General features: G+C 42.5%; 1 protein-coding gene across 1 annotated transcript; it reads right to left on the bottom strand.

The window, feature by feature from the left end:
* Window positions 1-98: 98 nt before the first annotated feature.
* ube2e1 (ubiquitin-conjugating enzyme E2E 1) lies at window positions 99-18,985 on the bottom strand. Its single transcript, XM_014142434.2, has 6 exons — window positions 18,818-18,985; window positions 17,829-17,977; window positions 17,225-17,275; window positions 6,112-6,244; window positions 855-1,002; window positions 99-662 (listed from the first exon to the last, which is right to left on the bottom strand). Exons 2-6 carry the CDS (start codon window positions 17,969-17,971, stop codon window positions 565-567), a joined length of 573 nt encoding a protein of 190 aa, XP_013997909.1. The 5' UTR covers window positions 17,972-17,977; window positions 18,818-18,985; the 3' UTR covers window positions 99-564.
* Between the last annotated feature and the right edge of the window lie 1,220 nt (window positions 18,986-20,205).

Raw genomic sequence — 20,205 nt, 5'->3', positions numbered from 1 at the left:
TATCAGCAACACACCTACACATTATGTGCTGTATACGCTAAATACTAATGTTTCAGCAATGTGTTATAGCAGATGAAATGATAGACATGCAAGAGCGCTTACCCAATGGTTACTTTATTATTTGGAATTCTACCAGAAAACCATTGTGTCACACCTTTATACAAGCAGTCCAACAATTTCAAATTAATTTCATTTCGTAGTACAATTAGCAAAAAAATCATTTACAGAACGTTAAGGAAACATTGAAAAGCATTATTACCAAAATCTTCATTATAATATACGGGCCAAGAACTTAAAAAAAGACAATGAACAAAATATCAGGAGACAAATTCCAAGAAAAATCCTTCCCTAGTCTCCAAGCTCTCGTTTCCCCCAACCTGACAGTCCCCGAGTCATCCCAGAAAGACGACACCTCCCCCTCATGTTGCCCCGGGTTGTAGTCATTAGGGCATGCAACAGAAAACGCTTTGCAACGGGAAACAGAAATGAACGTTTCTTATTGGACAATTCCAAGTAGTTCCTTCCCGTTTCAGTCCCTAATGAATACGACCCAGTCCTGTGTGTCTATGTGGCATATCTCTTGGTCCACTGTTTGGCTATCCTGTCGTGCTCTGGTCTGTTGGTTGTGTACTGGGTGGCGATGCTTCCTACCAGAGGGTCAGCTGGAAGGGGTGGAGATTACAGAGTTATAGATAAGGCATCAACTGTAGCTTTGACCAGCCAGCACGCACACACGGAATTCCACATATGACAATGTTTGAAATAAGACAACAATGCCCTTCAAATCAGACACAGTAATTAATTAATTTCATTGGAACCCGCATTACAGTAGTATATGGTGTCTTAAGTCTTACCAGGGTTGCAGTCAGTGAGCAGGGAGCAGATGGACAGCAGCACCTTGGAGATGGTGAGGGCGGGGCTCCAGTTGTCCTTCAGGATGTCCAGACAGATCACACCCTGACTGTTGATGTTACAGTGGTAGATCCTGGTACGGAACGTCACCTAGGAAACAACAAAGTTTCTCTAGAAATCAATACACCCCGACTGTCATTGATGTTACACTGGTAAATCCTGGTACGGAACGTCACCTAGGATACAACAAAGTTAATCTGCAGTTGAAGTCGAGAGTTTACATACACTTAAGTCATTAAAACTAGTTTTTCAACCACTCCACAAATTTCTTGTTAACTATAGTTTTGGCAAGTGAGTTAGGACATCTACTTTGTGCATGACACAAGTCATTTTTCCAACAATTGTTTACAGACAGATTATTTCACTTATAATTCACTGTATCACAATTCCAGTGGGTCAGAAGTTTACATACACTAAGTTGACTGTTCCTTTAACCTGTTGGGGCTAGGGGGCAGTATTTGCACGGCTGGATAGAAAAATGTACCCGATTTAATCTGGTTACTAATCCTACCCAGTAACTAGAATATACATATACTTATTATATATGGATAGAAAACACCCTAAAGTTTCTAAAACTGTTTGAATGGTGTCTGTGAGTATAACAGAACTCATTTGGCAGGCAAAACCCTGAGACATTTTCTGACAGGAAGTGGATACCTGATGTGTTGTATTACCTTTAAACCTATGCCATTGAAAAACACAGGGGCTGAGGAATATTTTGGCACTTCCTATTGCTTCCACTAGATGTCACCAGCCTTTACAAAGTGTTTTGAGTCTTCTGGAGGGAGATCTGACCGAACAAGAGCCATGGAACGATGATGGCCCATTAGACACCTGGCGCGCGAGTTCATGTTGGGTACCCTCGTTCCAATACGTTATAAAAGAGAATGCATTCGTCCACCTTGAATATTATTCATGTTCTGGTTAAAAAAGGCACTAATGATTTATGCTATACAACGTTTGACATGTTTGAACGAACGTAAATATATTTTTTCCCCTCGTTCATGAAGTGAAGTCCGGCGGGCTTAGATCATGTGCTAACAAGACGGAGATTTTTGGACATAAATTATGAGCTTTTTTGAACAAAACTACATTCGTTATGGACCTGTGATACCTGGAAGTGACATCTGATGAAGAGAATCAAAGGTAATGGATTATTTACATAGTATTTTCGATTTTAGATCTCCCCAACATGGCGGCTAGTCTGTATCGCAACGCGTATTTTTCTGGGCGCAGTGCTCAGATTATTGCAAAGTGTGATTTCCCAGTAAGGTTATTTTTAAATCTGGCAAGTTGATTGCGTTCAAGAGATGTAAATCTATAATTCTTTAAATGACAATATAATATTTTACCAATGTTTTCTAATTTTAATTATTTAATTTGTGGTGCTGACTTGAATGCCGGTTATTGGAGGGAAACGATTTCCTGAACATCAACGCCACAGTAAAACGCTGTTTTTGGATATAAATATGAACTTGATAGAACTAAAAATGCATGCATTGTCTAACACAATGTCCTAGGAGTGTCATCTGTTGGAGATTGTAAAAGGTTAGTGCATCATTTTAGCTGATTTATGGTTTTGGTGACGCCCGTCTTTGAATTGGCACAACATTACACACAACTCTTGTAAATGTACTGTCCTAACATACTCTAAATTTATGCTTTCGCCGTAAAACCTTTTTGAAATCGTAAAACGTGGTTAGATTAAGGAGATGTTTATCTTTCAAAGGGTGTAAAATAGTTGTATGTTTGAAAAATTTGAATTTTGACATTTATTTGGATTCAAATTTGCCGCTCTTGAAATGCACCTGCTGTTGATGGAGTGCACCACGGGTTAAACACCTTGGAAAAGTCCAGAAAATGATGTCATGGCTTAAGAATCTTCTGATAGGCTAATTGACATCATTTGAGTCAATTGGAGGTGTATCTGTGGATGTATTTCAAGGCCTACCTTCAAACTCAGTGCCTCTTTGCTTGACATCATGGGAAAATCAAAAGAAATCAGCCAAGACATTAGAAAGAAAATTGTAGACCTCCATAAGTCTGGTTCATCCTTGGGAGCAATTTCCAAACGCCTGAAGGTACCACTTTCATCTGTAAAAACAATAGTACGCAAGTTTAACCTCTCTGGGCTAGGCGGGACGAAATCGTCCCACCTACGCAACAGCCAGTGTAATCCCGTGGCGCGATTTTCAAATACCATAGATATGATATTACTTCAATTTCTCAAACATATGACTATTTTACACAATTTTAAAGACAAGACTCTCGTTAATCTAACCACACTGTCCGATTTCAAAAAGGCTTTACAACGAAAGCAAAACATTAGATTATGTCAGCAGAGTACCCAGCCAGAAATAATCAGACACCCATTTTTCAAGCTAGCATATAATGTCACATAAACCCAAACCACAGCTAAATGCAGCACTCACCTTTGATGATCTTCATCAGATGACACACCTAGGACATTATGTTATACAATACATGCATGTTTTGTTCAATCAAGTTCATATTTATATCAAAAACCAGCTTTTTACATTAGCATGTGACGTTCAGAACTAGCATACCCCCCGCAAACCTCCGGTGAATTTACTAAATTACTCACGATAAACGTTCACAAAAAACATAATTATTTTAAGAATTATAGATACAGAACTCCTTTGTGCAATCGAGGTGTCCGATTTTAAAATAGCTTTTCGGTGAAAGCACATTTAGCAATATTCTCAGTAGATAGCCCAGCCATCACGGCTAGCTATTTAGACACCCACCAAGTTTAGCCCTGACCAAAGTCAGATTTACTATTACAAAAGTTTGATTACCTTTGATGTTCTTCGTCAGAATGCACTCCCAGGACTGCTACTTCAATAACAAATGTTGGTTTGGTCCAAAATAATCCATCGTTATATCCAAATAGCGGCGTTTTGTTCGTGCGTTCAAGACACTATCCGAAGTGTAAATAAGGGTCACGAGCATGGCGCAATTCGTGACAAAAAAATTCTAAATATTCCATTACCGTACTTCGAAGCATGTCAACCGCTGTTTAAAATCCATTTTTATGCCATTTTTCTCGTAAAAAAGCGATAATATTCCGACCGGGAATCTGCGTTTAGGTAAACAGAGGAAAGAAAACAAAGCATTCTGTCGACGCGGGCACGCGCCTGAGTCTCACAGTACTGTAACCAGCCACTACCCAAACGCACTACTTTTTTTCAGCCAGAGCCTGCAAAGCCACGATTCAGCTTTTTGCCACCTTCTGAGAGCCTATGGGAGCCGTAGGAAGTATCACGTTATAGCAGAGATCCTCACTCTTCAATAAACAGAGGCAAGAAGAACGACACCTTGTCAGACAGGCCACTTCCTGCATGAAATCTTCTCAGGTTTTTGCCTGCCATATGAGTTCTGTTATAATCACAGACACCACTTAAACAGTTTTAGAAACTTTAGGGTGTTTTCTATCCAAAGCCAATAATTATATGCATATTCTAGTTACTGGGCAGGAGTAGTAACCAGATTAAATCGGGTACGTCTTTTATCCAGCCGTGTCAATACTGCCCCCTAGCCCTAACAGGATAAACACCATGGTACCACACAGCCGTCATACCGCTCAGGAAGGAGACGCGTTCTGTCTCCTAGAGATGAAGAACACCATCCCAACCGTGAAGCACGAGGGTGGCAGCATCATGTTGTGGGGGTGCTTTGCTGCAGGAGGGACTGGTGCACTTCACAAAATAGGATGGCATCATGAGGCAGGAAAATTATGTGGATATATTGAAGCAGCATCTTGACATCAGTCAGGAAGTTAAAGCTTGGTCGCAAATGGGTCTTCCAAATGGACAATGACCCCAAGCATACTTCCAAAGTTGTGGCAAAATGGCTTAAGGACAACAAAGTCAAGGTATTGGAGTGGCCATCACAAAGCCATAACCTCAATTCCATCGAAAATTTGTGGGCAGAACTGAAAAAGTGTGTGCGAGCAAGGAGGGCTACAAACATGACTCAGTTACACCAGCTCTGTCAGGAGGAATGGGCCAAAATTCACCCAACTTATTGTGGGAAGCTTGTGGAAGGCTACCCGAAACGTTTGACAGAAGTTAAACAATTTAAAGGCAATGGTACCAAATACTAATTGAGTGTCAGTAAACTTCTGACCCACTGGGAATGTGATGAAAGAAATAAAAGCTGAAATAAATCATTCTCTCTAATATTATTCTGACATTTCACATTCTTAAAATAAAGTGGTGATCCTAACCGACCTAAAACAGGGAATCTTTACTAAGATTAAATGTCAGGAATTGTGAAAAACTGAGTTTAACTGTATTTGGCTAAGGTATATGTAAACTTTCCACTTCAACTGTAGATCAATGCACCCTGTGGTTTATGTGCTCTTTCCAGTCCTTCGGGAGCTGAGCATCTCTTTGTGCCAGTAACACAGAAGAAGCGGAGTGAAACATTAGGAAGACAAGAGACTAAACATCATTAGGGAGCCACCTCTGACCTCCGGGCTGCCTGCCTGAACAGTGGAGGGATCAGAGTGGGAGTGACATTGGAGAAGCACCCTTTGACTCAATCACACTCTCCCCCTCTATCTCCCTAGCTGACACATTCTCTCTCAATCACTTCATGAGTGACTAACCATGCTGGCCTGCTTGTGGAAACTGTGCTCCCAGGCTATCCCAAGGTGTGGAGGGGATCTGCTAGTCTAGTCTGTGGTGTTTGTGTAACCTGTTCTCAGACAGCAGCTATAGCAGTGTGTGTCTGCCTGCCTGCCTGTCTGTATGCAGCCCTGTGCACAGCCAGGCAGTAAAAACAAGGAAACAACAAAGTTTCTCTAGATCAATACACCCTGACTGTTATTGATGTTACAGTGGTAGATCCTGAAAGAAACACCAAAATAATCTGCTCAACAATGCTTGGAGGATGGAAACTCAGTCTAATCATGGAAGCCAAATTTCTATTCAAGCCTTTTTGAGTCTGGTTTGGTTGGTTGGTTTGGTTAAATTGACCATTAACTGTTTGCAATTTGCAGAGAGAACTTGAGGCCCTGCATTTCAATAAAATCCAAGTGCAATCGCTCCCTCCAGCGGTCAACTTTGCAATAACAAGTTCCCTTCTCTAGTGATAAAGTGGTAGCCTACAAAGCTGTGTAATCGAGGAATGTTGTCTTCATTGTTGGTCAGCTGTTTTGACTGGAGTCTTTACCTTGGGTGGTTTGAAGGGGTAGTCTGGTGTGAAGGCGATATCTAGGAAGAAGACTCCTCCCTCGTACACAGAGCCTGGTGGTCCCAGGATGGTGGATCTCCACTCATAGATGTTGTCTCCTTTTGGACCCGCACTGCAAACACACAAACAGGCAACATAGGTACATTGCACTGTTTCATGGCATTGGAGAAATGAATGGTGAAAGACAAGATGACAGAATGTGATGAAGGAATGCAATAATATAGTGCTTTACACTTGGTTTCTCTGTAGAACATACAAACACACAGGCTATATGATTTATAGAGATTGAGGCTTTCTAAAATATCTGATCTCAAACTAATAACTAGCTCACAAAAGTAAAGGTTAACTAACACATTAAAATGCTAATACTTGTGTATCAGAAAACAGAAAAACTGAAATGTAGGCATCTTCATTGTAGTATTAATTCCTTATATATAATCCATTATCATTCACAGCCTTATCGATGTAACTCATTACCAGCGCAACCTGCCACGAGTCAGGTCATCGCCTCGTAGTAAAACCAAAACAAAGCTAGAGTGCTATGCAGTTTATTTGCTCAGTGACATAAGACAAGTTGACAGGGGTTGAATGGAGCTTCTGATAGTCCACTGGATTAACGCCACCCACCAGTATTGAGTAATGTAAACACAGAAATGGTCTACCACGAAAAACGCCTAGTCATTACTCATCGACCAAAATGCATGCTTTGCATTGATGCTAACAGAAAAGCTAATTAGAAATCAATGTGAAAACATAACACTTAATTTTAGGCCTATCACCCCCCCCCCCCCCCCCCCACAGGACAGTCTCTGTATAAAATACAGTACTTAATTCTATGCCAAAAACACAGGACAGTCTATGTATAAAATACAGTACTTAATTCTATACCAAAACACAGGATAGTGTCAGTCTAAAATACAGTCCCTAATTCTATGCCAAAAATCTGTATACAGAAGTATTGTATCATTTCACATTAAAACATCCAGCCTGTGTGGTTTCTCTGCCTGACAACAGATGTGTGTGACAGATCTGTTCTCCACCCCAACAGACAAATATTACGTAGTGTTCCCGGCAGGGGTGATATGGCATGCTGCATTCAATGTAGTCGTTCAGTTCAATACGCCACACTAATCGTCACTACTGTGTTGTCATTCAGTTCAATAACAGACAGGGCCTTCTTTTCTGACCTCAGAAAGGATACAGACAGAGAGAAAGGAAAGGTGGGGCGAGATCAGTCCACATTTCAGCTGGGAGACTGTGTTTGTGATGAAGAACCATCAAAATGTCTACACTCAATGCATCAGTGAGGTAACAAGTGGAATAACAGATTTGTCTGATTCTCCTAAACGCTTTTGTTTACTTCTGTGATACTGTTGCTTGTTTGGAATCTTTTTGCAAACAACAGGGGATAATCTTCCAAGTGTAAATAGAAATTGTCATCCCTGTGAGAGTACAGGCCAGTTGTATCAGGGGCCAGCATAATGCATGCAACTCCTGGCTTCAGTCTGTATCTCAACTCTCACTTGACACCTTGGCTTGCCAGGAATATGTCTAAGTGCAGATACTGTCCTCTTTATGTGTCATCACATCATCTCTAACCCATTAGCAGCTGCTAGCAGACCTCTTTTTATAGCACTAACCAGAAACACAGTGTAATGTACACTAGGCTGTCATAACAAAATAGATAGCATAATGACTCCACTTCAACAGAGCGGCTGAAAGACTGAAGAAACACTACCCATTCCTGATAATGGCAATCGCACAGAGATGCAGTATACATAGAATAATATCTATTATTTTTCTGTGGGTAATCGGCCTGTGAGTGAACCTTCTTTTCAGTAATGTAAAGATAATATTTACCTAGCATTCCAGGAGTAATGGGAATGCTTCAAGGCTGTTTTCTTACTTCAGAGCTTTTATAGGAATAGGTCATGCCTTTCATTAAATAGGAGAATACAAATAATTCAGTCAACATTCATATCATTATAGACTTTGGGGATATTGTGTATAGGGTGGACACAGTTTATCATAGCGCACTACGTTTTATTACAGGCAATAGGCTGGCCCTCTTTGAAGTCTCGTAGATCGATGCATTGCACTCTAGTTTATAAAGAACCTCCTGCATAAACTTCTGCAGTATCTTACTTCATTGTTAACTTATAGAAGTACGAGATACCAGACCCGGTCTCAGGGATGGCCATCTCTGTAGATCCCTTCCAGCTCCACTGAGTTGGGTCGATCTGCTTTTATTTTTTTTGCACCTTACGTGTGGAATGATCGCCAATGCCCTTTAAAATTGGAGGAATTGGTGCCTCTAGGGCAGGGGTATACAACCGGGCTCTACGGGCCCCCTAGGAGTCTACAGAGGTACTGCAGTGAAAATATATATACTGAAGAATTATATAAAACGCAACATGTAATGTGTTGGTCCCATGTTTCATGAGCCGAAGTAAAATATCCCAGACATTTTCCATACGCATAAAAAGCTTATTTCTCTCAAACTGTGCACAAATTTGTTTTACATCCCTGTTAGTGAGCATTTCTCATTTGCAAAAATCATCCATCCACTTGACAGGTGTGTCATATCAAGAAGCTGATTAAACAGCATGATCATCACACAGATGCACCTTGTGATGGGTACAATACAAGACCACTCTTAAAATGTGCAGATTTGTCACACAGATGTCTATATTGAGGGACCGCACAATGGCATGCTGACTGCAGGAATGTTCATTAGCGCTGTTGCCAGAGAATTTAATGTTAATTTCTCTACCATAAGCCTCCTCCAACAGACCACGTGTATGGTGTTGCGTGGGTGAGCGTTTGTCAACGTTGTGAACGAGTGCCCCATGGTGGCGGTGGGGTTATGGTATGGGTAGGCATAAGCAACAGGCAACGAACACAATTGCATTTTATTGATGGACATTTTAATGGCAATTGTCGTGCCATTCATCTGACACCATCACCTCATGTTTCAGAATGAAAATGCATGGCCCCATGTCACAAGGGTCTGTACACAATTTCTGAAAGCTGAAAATGTTCCAGTTCTTTCATGGCCTGCATATTCACCAGACATGTCACCCATTGAGCATGTTTGGGATGCTCTGGATCGACGTGTATGACACCGTGTTCCAGTTCCCGCCAATATCCAGAAACTTCACACAGCCAATGAAGAGGAGTGGGAAAAACATTCCACAGACCACAATCAACACCCTGATCAACTCTATGCGAAGGAGATGTGTCGCACTGCATGATGGTGGTCACACCAGATACTGACTGGTTTTCTAATCCATGCCCCTACTTTTTTTATTTTTTATTTTTTTTATTTTTTATCTGTGACCAACAGATGCATATCTGTATTACTAGTCATGTGAAATCCATAGATTGGGGCCTAATGAATTCATTTCAATTATCGGAGTTCCTTATATGAACTGTAACTCAGTAAAATCTTTGAAATTGTTTCATGTAGCGTTTATATGTTTGTTCAGTATAGTACTAAAGTGATTAAAAAACAACTAATGTGTGTATTGTGTTTTGATGTGTAGTTGTGCTAAACAGGGCTCTTCAGGAAAACAGACCTTGGTCTCAGTATGGACTCCCTGTCAAAATAAAGGTTAACTAAATAAAATAAACTCATCACTAAAAATACGACAAGAGGCAACACTTTCCCAACGGACCATGAACACAGCAAGCAAAACAGCCTCCATTATCCCAACACTGGGTCCCACTCCAATGATCATGACTACCGAATAAACACAACTCCTTTCAGAAATACCAGCTCAGAGGTATAGTAGGTAGCAGCAGTACTTGGGTTTTTTAGCGCTCGCTAACAACACCGCATTGGCTAGACACTTCCTCCCCAGTGGGGAGTCCTTTTTATAGATATGAAAAGCTTTACAGAGACTTAGACAGCAGCCATCACAGTCACACATATAACAACTCCAACACTCTGGAACAGTAACACTCCATTTTGTGTCAAGAGGAGAAAAAAATCCTTGGCTCTCAATCTCTCACTCTAAACATTAGCTCAGAGTACACTAGAGGGAGTAAACAAAGAATCACAAGCACCTCAGATGGCTTACAATAACTACTGGCATGCTTCCTGAAGTGAAAACACCTTTAGAAGCACACACACAGACACAACACTCATTAGCCAGCAGTCAATGCTGGGGCTACACAGTGAGGGGGGTGAGTAAGAGGCAGGAAGAACACAATTGGAACCCCCTGTTTTCCCTTCTCATCTGATCTAGGAAGGTAAGCAGGGTCAGGCCTGGTTAGTACTTGGATGGAAGACTGCCTGGGAATACCAGGTTCTGTAAGCTTAGGGCGGCAGGTAGCCTAGTGGTTAGAGCGTTGGGCCAGTAACCAAAAGGTCACTGGCTCAAATACCCGAGCCAACAAGGTGAAAAAGCTGTCTGTGCCCTTGAGCAAGGCACTTAACCCTAGTTTGCGCCAGGGGTGCTGTACTACTATGGCAGACCCTGTAAAACAACATTTCATATTTATTTTATTTGACCACTATCCCAGTCACAGAGCAGTTACACACACACACACACACACACACACACACACACACACACACACACACACACACACACACACACACACACACACACACACACACACACACACACACACACACACACACACAACAAGCTTTCAATGTTCAATTACTATCATGAGCCCTAACTCTGAGAATGTCAAGAATCCAACGAGACGCCACCGCAAGGCCAGACACCCAGGGGCTACATCCTGAAGGGAGGGACAGAGAGGGAGGGAGAGTGTGTTTGTCAAAGAAAGGAAAACAAGTGCAAGGGAGCAGTAGCCAAAGAGCAGCTAAGGAAACGAATGAAGGTGAGAGAGAGCATGTGAGGGGGAAGGAGAGAGGGGGAAGGAAACGAGTGTGTAATGTTAGCACTATGACGACGACAAGACCATTTAAAAATAAAACAGGGCTGGAGTGTGTGTGTGTGTGGCATTCCCCGTGTCAAGTATAATTCGCTTTTGATGAATGTCATCTGAGGAACTTGCCATGTAGTGGGCAGAAAACATGACATGCTTGCTATGGCAGAAATCATCCAGTTCAGGAAAACCAATTTACTGACAGGTTAATGAAAACTACTGACAAAACCACTATATAATTGCCTCATGCAAAGAATGTATAGTGTAACTAAAGATAGGTCCAAGGCCATAAATGCCCTTTTCACACTCACTACCTGCACTGCAGGCATACTGGGCTGGCTTGGATGTTTTCACATTGTCACTCCAAGCCATAAGACTGTACTAGCCTGATGAGCTAAAGCACGTCTTCAGGTCTCAGGCAAGGCGACTCGTCACACAAGCATGGTTCACTGAATTACTTCCGTTCTATGACACAACCATCCGGTCTAGTAAGTCAGGTCACTAAGGTGGCAGCAGACTGTCTGGTTGGAACATAGTTCACTGGGTCAGCCCCCCAAAACCCCCTCTTTAGTTCACTGGGTTCCAAGCATCTGGGCTACACGTGGTGATGTGGTTATAAACCCCCATAATCCCTCTGGATTAACCAGAGCTCCTTCCACTTTCCAATACCACAGCAGCACCATAGTAGGCCCACTACACTAGACTAGAGCAGGCCACAAAACCCACCTATGGATGGAATGACTGGAGTCAGTTAAATAGGATTCCTTCCTTCATGGTCCTTTCCAGCTGCAGAGCACCAAGCTCCTGTCTCAAAACATGCCATTACTCTCTGACATGTTGAGTGAGCCAGGCTCTGCCAAATCCATAGCAGTCATATGCCAGGGTCATCAGCTAGCTAAATGTCTGTTTTGGAACTGGTTTGTGTGTGTGTCCAACTGGTGGTCTGGAGAGCTGCGCCGACATGTAATCAACTCACTTCTCAAGGTCTAGACAGGATCATCATGACCCACAGTTCCCTAAGTGAGTGTAGACTTGCAAGTGTAGACTGACCGCAGCACAGCAGCTGAGCGTAAATTCTGACCTCATTGAAGATATACATACAGAGATTAACTCCCTCAGTGGCCTTCAAGGTTCAATAACACATGACAAGGAACTGCTTGTATATCTCCTGTGTCTCTAGAGAGTGTGTGTGTGTGTGTCTGTGTAGCACATCTCTTCTCTACCACTTTGCTGGCCTTCCAGGATGCATGTCAGAAGAACTGTGTGCATCATGCCTCGGAAAATACGGAGCATAGGGGTTGATAATGTTCTCTAATTGCGCCGTGATTGGCTCAATGTTCTGTCACTCATGGGGACACTAAGTCCCCGGCAAATCTAAGGCCAGAGTTCGAAAATTCAAGCCCCTTGGGTGCTGCCATAGAGTTACATTAGAAGTGCCCATCCAAGAAGGCTCAAGGTCATTGGCCACAGATAAAATTACGTCAAATTACGTTATATCTACAGTAGCTTTGATTGGACTGATCATGTCAACATAATAATTTAAAAATCTTAGCTAGCAGTCATCATCATGAATCAAGTCGACAATCTACTGGCAAATCCTTTTTAATCCTTGTCATATGAAGATAAATAATGAATATAAATTATAGATAAAACGTATCGGTGCTCCTCGGCCATTGGACATAAACATTACACAACAAGTTGGAAATTGCAACTTCAACAATGAGTGGTTTGGAAGGAATCAGTGGCTATCTGCAAACATTGCAAAGAAATCACTAGCCTGCTATTCAGTGGAGTGGGTGTATGGTCCCAATTCTGGGTTTAAGGGTCTCTTTTCCAAGCTTAAAATGATAAACATTCAACATTGGCCATGCTGTCAATCCAGCATGATTTCTAAAAAACAACTTAACTCAGAACTGGGAAATCTGACTTCAGTGAGTTCAAGACAACTGGGAACTCAGGAAAAAAATGGCTCTGACTGGCAAAATACGTTTTGTACGGTCATCCAACTCGGAAATGTAAGTCGGGAACTCGGACCTCTTTCTAGACCTGAAGATCACTGATGTCATCGTGATTCGACCTTGTTTTTTTCCGAGTCCCCAGTTGTCTTGAAAGCACCATGAATCTAGAGAATGCCCGACTTTGATGACAACATTTGCCCACGATGGACCGCCGCACCACCTTCCTGTTCAAGTGGGCACAGCACAACAAGGTGAGTCCAAAAATGTATTGTATACTGCTGTATAAATGATGTAATATGCCAGGGAGATATGTATACTTTAGCTAATAAAGTAATACTAAGTATGTTGTGTAGTAAGCTGTTGTCACGTCCTGACCCTTGTAAGATGTCATTTTCTATAGTAGAGTAGGTCAGGGCCTGACAGGGGGTGTTTTTGGGTGGTTTTCTTGTTATCTGTTTCTATGTGGTTTTTCTAGGTTTCTATTTCTATGTTGGGGTTGTTGGATGATCTCCAATTAGAGGCAGCCGGTCCTCATTGTCTCTAATTGGAGATCATATTTAAGTAGGGGGTTTTTCCACTTGTGTTGGTGGGTTGGTGATTTTTGAGTAGTGTGTATTTCTCTCTGCATCATGGTTTTGTTGTTTCAAGTATTTGGTGAATTGCAACGTTTCACGGTAATAATAAATATGTGGAACTACAACCATTCTGCGCTTTGGTCCGATCCTTTAAAAAAAAAACAGACTTTTTTTTATTTTTTATTAATAATGTTTTTTTTTTTTTTTTATAGATACACCTCTCCTGAATCGACCCACGTCGTCCGATTTCAAAAAGGTTTTACAGGAAAAGCAAATCATTAGATTATGTTAGATGAGTCCATCGTAAAAAGCAGCAACATAGCCATTTTCCGACCAACCACTTGCATCACAAATAACCAAAAAACAGCTAAATGCAGCACTAACCTTTTACAAACTTCATCAGATGACACACCTAGGACATCATGTTATACAATGCATGCATTCTTTTGTTCAATAAAGGTCATATTTATATATAAACACAGCATTTTACATCGGCACGTAACGTTGACTGACTATTTTCCCCTCAAATGCGTCCCGGGAAACAGCGCATAATTCCATTTATTACTATTCGAAAACGATTTTTTAAATTTATATTGTCAATCTAACATTTATAGATGAATATCTCTTGAGAACACCTGTCATACCAGATTTTAAATTAACTTTACTGGGTAATCACACTTTGCGATAAAAGGAGATGCGATACACAGAAAATGAGCTAATAAACCGAGCTCGGCGCCATCTTGGAACAATCGCATGTCACATCTCATCTTGTATAATATTGTCAATAATCGCCTACCTTTAGTTGTCTTCATCAGAAAGCACTTCCAGGAATCCCAGGTCCACAACAGATGTATTTTCGGTCGAAAAAGTCCATCATTTATGTTCCATTAGCTTTCTGTTGTTAGCGCGTCTGAATGCTGTATCCAAATACTCTGCCGGGCGCGGCACAGCCGTTTCGAAATAAAACATTTTTTTCCCATTTAGGTTCGTTCAAACATGTCAAACGTTGTAAAACATTAATCTTCAGGGCCTGTAACACCAAGAGAGCCAATCAGATTCGACGGGGACGGTTGTAGAGTGTTTTGAAACATTTCCAAAGGTGGGGGTAGACAGGGCCGCCGGCGTCATAATGGTGATGGCCCATCCCCTGTGACCAATTTCCAATGCGTGTCATTCACTGAGTTTCGACTGTATAAGGCTCAAACCACTGTGAAAAGACTGGCGACATCTAGTGGAAGCAATAGGAAGTGCTCACTGAACCATTGCTCACGGTGTGATTAATAGGGAAAGATGAGAAGTCGAGTCCACAATTCAGAATTCCACTTCATGGTTCAATCGGTCTCGGGGTTTTGACTGCCACTTGAGTTCTGTTATACTCACAGACACCATTCAAACAGTTTTAGAAACTTTAGGGTGTTTTCCATCCATATATAATAAGTATATGCATGTCCTAGCTTCTGAGTTTGATTAGTAGGCCGTTGAAAATGGGAACGAATTTTTTTCAAAATGCGCTGTGGCGCCCCCTATCCTAGGGTATCCTCATTTAAACAGCCGTGACAGAACAACCCACCACAAAAGGACCAAGCAGAGTGGTAGGGATCAGCTGGAAGAATGGACTTGGGAGGAGATTTTGGATGGGAAAGGACCCTGGAGGCAGGCTGGGGTGTATCGCCGCCCGAAGAAAGAAATTGAGGCAGCAAAAATGGAGCAACGATACTACGAGGCGCTATATCCACCAAGAGACAAGAGTGAGAGGCAGCCCCCAAAATTGTTTTGGGGGGGCATACGGGGAGTTTGGCAATGTCAGGGGGGAGACCTGAGCCAAGTTCCCGTGCTTAACGTGGATAGCTGAGGAGTGAACCGGAGCCAGTCAGGGAGTCGAGCGCAGAGTTCGACGCAAGATTCCGGAGAGAGGTGCTGGCGTACGGTGTGATGCGCATTATATCGCCCAAACGCACTCACAGCCCAGTGCGCTCGGTGCAAGCTCCTCACCGGTGTCGGGCTAGGATTGGCATTCAGCCAGGAAGGAGTAGGCCTGCTCAGCATTCCTGGTCTCCAGTTCTCCTCCATAGCCCAGTACGTCCTGTGCCTCCTTCCCACACTCACCCTGAGGTGCGTGTTACCAGTCCTACTGAGACGTCCTACAGTCCGGAACCTACTGAGACGGACCCCAGTCCGGAGCCTCCAGCGACGCTCCCCAGTCCGGAGCCTCCAGCGGCGGCCCGCAGCCTCCAGCGGTGGCCCACAGCCCGGAGCCTCCAGTGGCGGCCCACAGCCCGGAGCCTCCAGTGGCGGCCCGCAGCACAGAACATCCAGCGGCGGTCTGCAGCACAGAGCTTCCAGTAATGATCTACAGTCCGATTCCTCCGAAAACGATCCACGGTCCGGTGTTACAGAAGCGGAGGGATCTGCGGGCGGAACGGGGGTACGCCCTGAACCGGAGCCACCTCCGCTGCTGGAGGATCGGCGGGATAGTAAGGTTCTGGGTTTAGCACTATAGCCGCCATAGACATTTGTCACCCTCCCTACCCTTCCTTTGCGTTTTGTGGTTTTTGTTGGGGGGGGGGGGGGGGGTACTGTCACGTCCTGACCCTTGTAAGATGTCATTTTCTATAGTAGAGTAGGTCAGGGCGTGACAGGGGGTGTTTTTGGGTGGTTTTCTTGTTATCTGTTTCTATGTGGTTTTTCTAGGTTTCTATTTCTATGTTGGGGTTGTTGGACTAGGTTTCTATTTCTATGTTGGGGTTGTTGGATGATCTCCAATTAGAGGCAGCCGGTCCTCGTCTCTAATTGGAGATCATATTTAAGTAGGGGGTTTTTCCACTTGTGTTTGTGGGTTGGTAATTTTTGAGTAGTGTGTATTTCTCTCTGCGTCACAGTTTTGTTGTTTCAAGTATTTGGTGTATTGCAACGTTTCACGGTAATAATAAATATGTGGAACTACAACCATTCTGCGCTTTGGTCCGATCCTTTAAACAGCCGTGACAGCTGTTAGTAGCCCATATGCCTCACCCTAGTAATTTGGTCTATTTCCCCCTCTTAATTTCGCCTACTGTTCTGACTAGGTGGTGCACATGTAGCCTATAACCTGTTTTAGAGAAATGTAATCATCAAATATTGTAAGAGCTTTCAATGTCTGCTTATATGCCCCCTTTATTTATCGTACGGTTCTGAATTCTGTCACTGTACATTTCAAAAGTGCTGAACAAATAGTTATATTGACTACGTCCTCCTAGCTCGCTCATTAATGTCTTCATCGAAATTACGGATTGCCTCTTATCCGCTTGTAGTCCTCTTATGCCATAGTTTGTACATCTCAATTGTCAGTAGAAACCACATGTGTTTAAGCAAGTCAATCATATCGGCTATGTTATTTAAAAGGCAGTAAATGAGGCTGAATGAACTGTTTCACTGTCAGACAAGGGTCTGCTGATAGCCAGGTGTAGCAGTGGTAAGGTGTTGGGACTGCTTTGGGACTCTGCTGTTGCGACAGCTTTATGTAGGCCCTAACAGTTTGTGTGCACCGTTATAGCGCAATTAATCTATTGTTCAGAGTTGTGTTGTGTAGTGGCTTTACTAGCATGCATTCCCCCCCCAAAAATGTTGTTTGCCCCACCAAGATTTACATGCTAAAATCGTACACACACATGCGCCTACCTGCAGTTCGGTGGCGGATCCAAAGTAATGTCAGCCAACTCCTTCTGAATTCTGAAATAGTGCACAAAAATGAAAATGATCACTCACATAGTCTTGATTCTAACAGAAGATTAATAATAGGGAACGAGATACATTGTCATGGCAGACACTCAAAATATCCAGAATGCTAATTTTACCAAAGGATCAAGACAGACAGTAAATCAGGATGAGGACAAATATAACTATAGATAGACTGCATTGTGCCAGTTTTTTATTTTATTTCCTCTAGTCTTACCACAATAAACACTGAAAATAAATATGCAAATAAGTTAGTCATCTATTGACTCATAGGCTATTTACAGTTTGACAACCATGCACTAAGGTTATGAACATATTCAAAACGGTAAAAAAAAAAAAAACATTATTCGGAAGTTCATATTTATACATACAGAACCAAATTCAGAAAATAGTCCACTGTAAATGAAACACTATAGTGACACTCGCCAGTCAATGATAAGACGATACATTGTAACAACAGTGGCCGAGAGTGAGCTACGGTATTATAAAATATCAACTCAGTGAAACGATGCATTTCTTTGACAGCCACAGCAACAATCAGCCGTACCTTTTGGCGCTGGTGGAGAGGAGTTTGGAAGTCTTGCTCATGCTGGCTTTGCTTTCTTCTCGTTTCTTAGGCGCGTTTTTTTCTAACTGCTGATGAGTTGAGGAAGAAGAACTAATGCTGGCACGCGAATCTTCATCCGACATACCGATCTGTACAGACAAAAACAAAAAACAACATTCAGGCCACAGACAAACAACAAATACACCTAAGATCCACCCCCCCCAGTTCAGCAGCACTGCAAAATATTCACTGTAGGCTATCAATAACCAGCGGCATCAATGCGACCTTTAGCCTATTGTTGTTAGGCTCCAACCAACGATGTGTTCATAGGTTTACAGACACAATTCAACATGAATGTATCCTGTTTATCGTCAGACCATTACCCCCAGTCTTTCTTAACGCTCTAACAGATTAGCCCACTGACCTAAAGCTAATGTTTGCACTGAAGCGTTATTTTAGCTACAACAAAGGAGCACACTCCGCTCTTATTGTGAAATTATTTCATTACAGCAAAATAAGAACGACGAGGGGGTAGCCTATAGCCCAATTTCATCAACTGATCAAATAGCCCAATGTAGGCTAAAATGTATTGGGCGATGTCGCATTCGTTTGGGGAACCTTCCTCATTCTTCATTCCCACGGAGCATTCGTTGACTTGATGAAACTTTAACTTTGAAATCAGATGCTCTTCAATCAAACACCCATAAGAGAATATGCCGAACATGTATGCCAAACTAGTTGAATCTGTAGACCGAAGCCAATGTGTTTTACAATTAGATTTTATATTGACATCTTTATCCCTCGATAGGCAGCTAAAGCTGATCTCAGTCCAGTCTTTAGGACGGACCGTTTTCCTCAATTTCAACCCCAACCGCTATAACCTATCCACGGTGGAGATCCAAATGTCGATCCCTCAGACGCACCAAACAATACAATATGGATACATATTTCTCTATTTTTCAAAAGCATTTAGTGTTAGATAGGCCCACCTTTCTTTGTGTCTGTGAGTGCCTCCGTCGCCTGGACGCGTGCCTTTTGCCTCTCGCGGAGCGGAAGTGTGGGTGCAGAGGCAACAGCAGACGAAGCTCGAGTTATCCAGGGCAATGGATTCCGTCTCGGTTGGGCACACTCGATGACAATGTCAAACTGAGAGAGCTAGCTGAGCACTACTCTATAATTGGAAAGGGGGGGCAACAAAGAGGTGTGAGATGATTCTGACCATTGTGGATACCATAAGCCTATATATAATGTTATCAATACATAATGTAAAAGTGAAGCCCACCTACACTCCCAATAATCAGCAGAGGGTGACACAGAAATATTAGATGTTCTTATCTCTTCTTTATGATGGTCATATTAGGCTTCATGAAGTTTCCTGCATTTCAAAGCATTCCTGCAAAATTGGCTTGCATCTTATTGCAGGTAGAAATGGACCATGTAGGCAAATGGATAACCTAGCGGAACAGGCTACTTTGCAGGTACATGTAGGCTACTGCTTTATACAGTCCGAACCTGGTGTAGTTGCTTCACCACATGAGATGACTTCTTCAATGTGAAGATGGCAGTCCATACAATGTCCACTGAGCTGCATTTTGAATGTATACATGACCAATATTAGTCTTAAAATGGTTCATTTGAGTTCAGTAGGCTACAGGGCAAAAATAACCTCTCCAGTCATAGGGTCTGATTGAGCCTAACTTTAACCCATTGACCAACACCATCAACCTGTGGGATTTACTGTCCTCGAAGGAGGAAGAACACACCATACTGGCAGCTTGTCCCTCAGAAAAGAGGTTGAGATATAAGACTTTAAGTGGTATTGTCTTGCACTGACAATTGTTTTTTAGAGACTATAGACTCATAACGTCTTTACCAACCAATCCCCCCTGCCCTGCTCTCTTAGGACAAGCTGGGGGTTGAGGAAGAGAACTAGGGAGGTTATGAGGCTCTGCATCAGAAACAATAATCATTCTTCTTCTCCCTGTGGGGTAAAGATGAGGAGGTGGGGGAGGTAGAGTCCCAATGTCCCCTTCCATTCCCTGCCTGGCAACAATAATTACATCCCTTTGCTGGTCGCTCTACACTTTGCCACTTCTCTTTGCCTAATAAGAATTAGGATCCAACCTACACCAAATAATTTACCGCAGAAAAACACAGAATGTTAAGGCCTGACTCCACTCCTTTCAACACTTGCTGTGAAAAGGCAGATTCAATTAATTCCTCCTGGATCAGTTCTCTTCTCACCACTACTGCTGCAACAGTCTCTCTAGCGAGATATGAGAAATCCATGTGTAAGAGGGAGGATGTGGTGCTGGTTTATATTGGAACAGGCCTACAATGACTGAGAGGCCATTGTCGTAATTAGCAATAACAAGCA

Source organism: Salmo salar, chromosome 14, assembly GCF_965601325.2.
Source record: "Salmo salar chromosome 14, fSalSal1, whole genome shotgun sequence".
In the NCBI taxonomy this organism is placed as follows: Eukaryota; Metazoa; Chordata; class Actinopteri; order Salmoniformes; family Salmonidae; genus Salmo; species Salmo salar.
The sequence above is the reverse complement of the archived record's forward strand: the minus strand, read 5'-3'. Positions and strand labels throughout refer to the sequence as shown.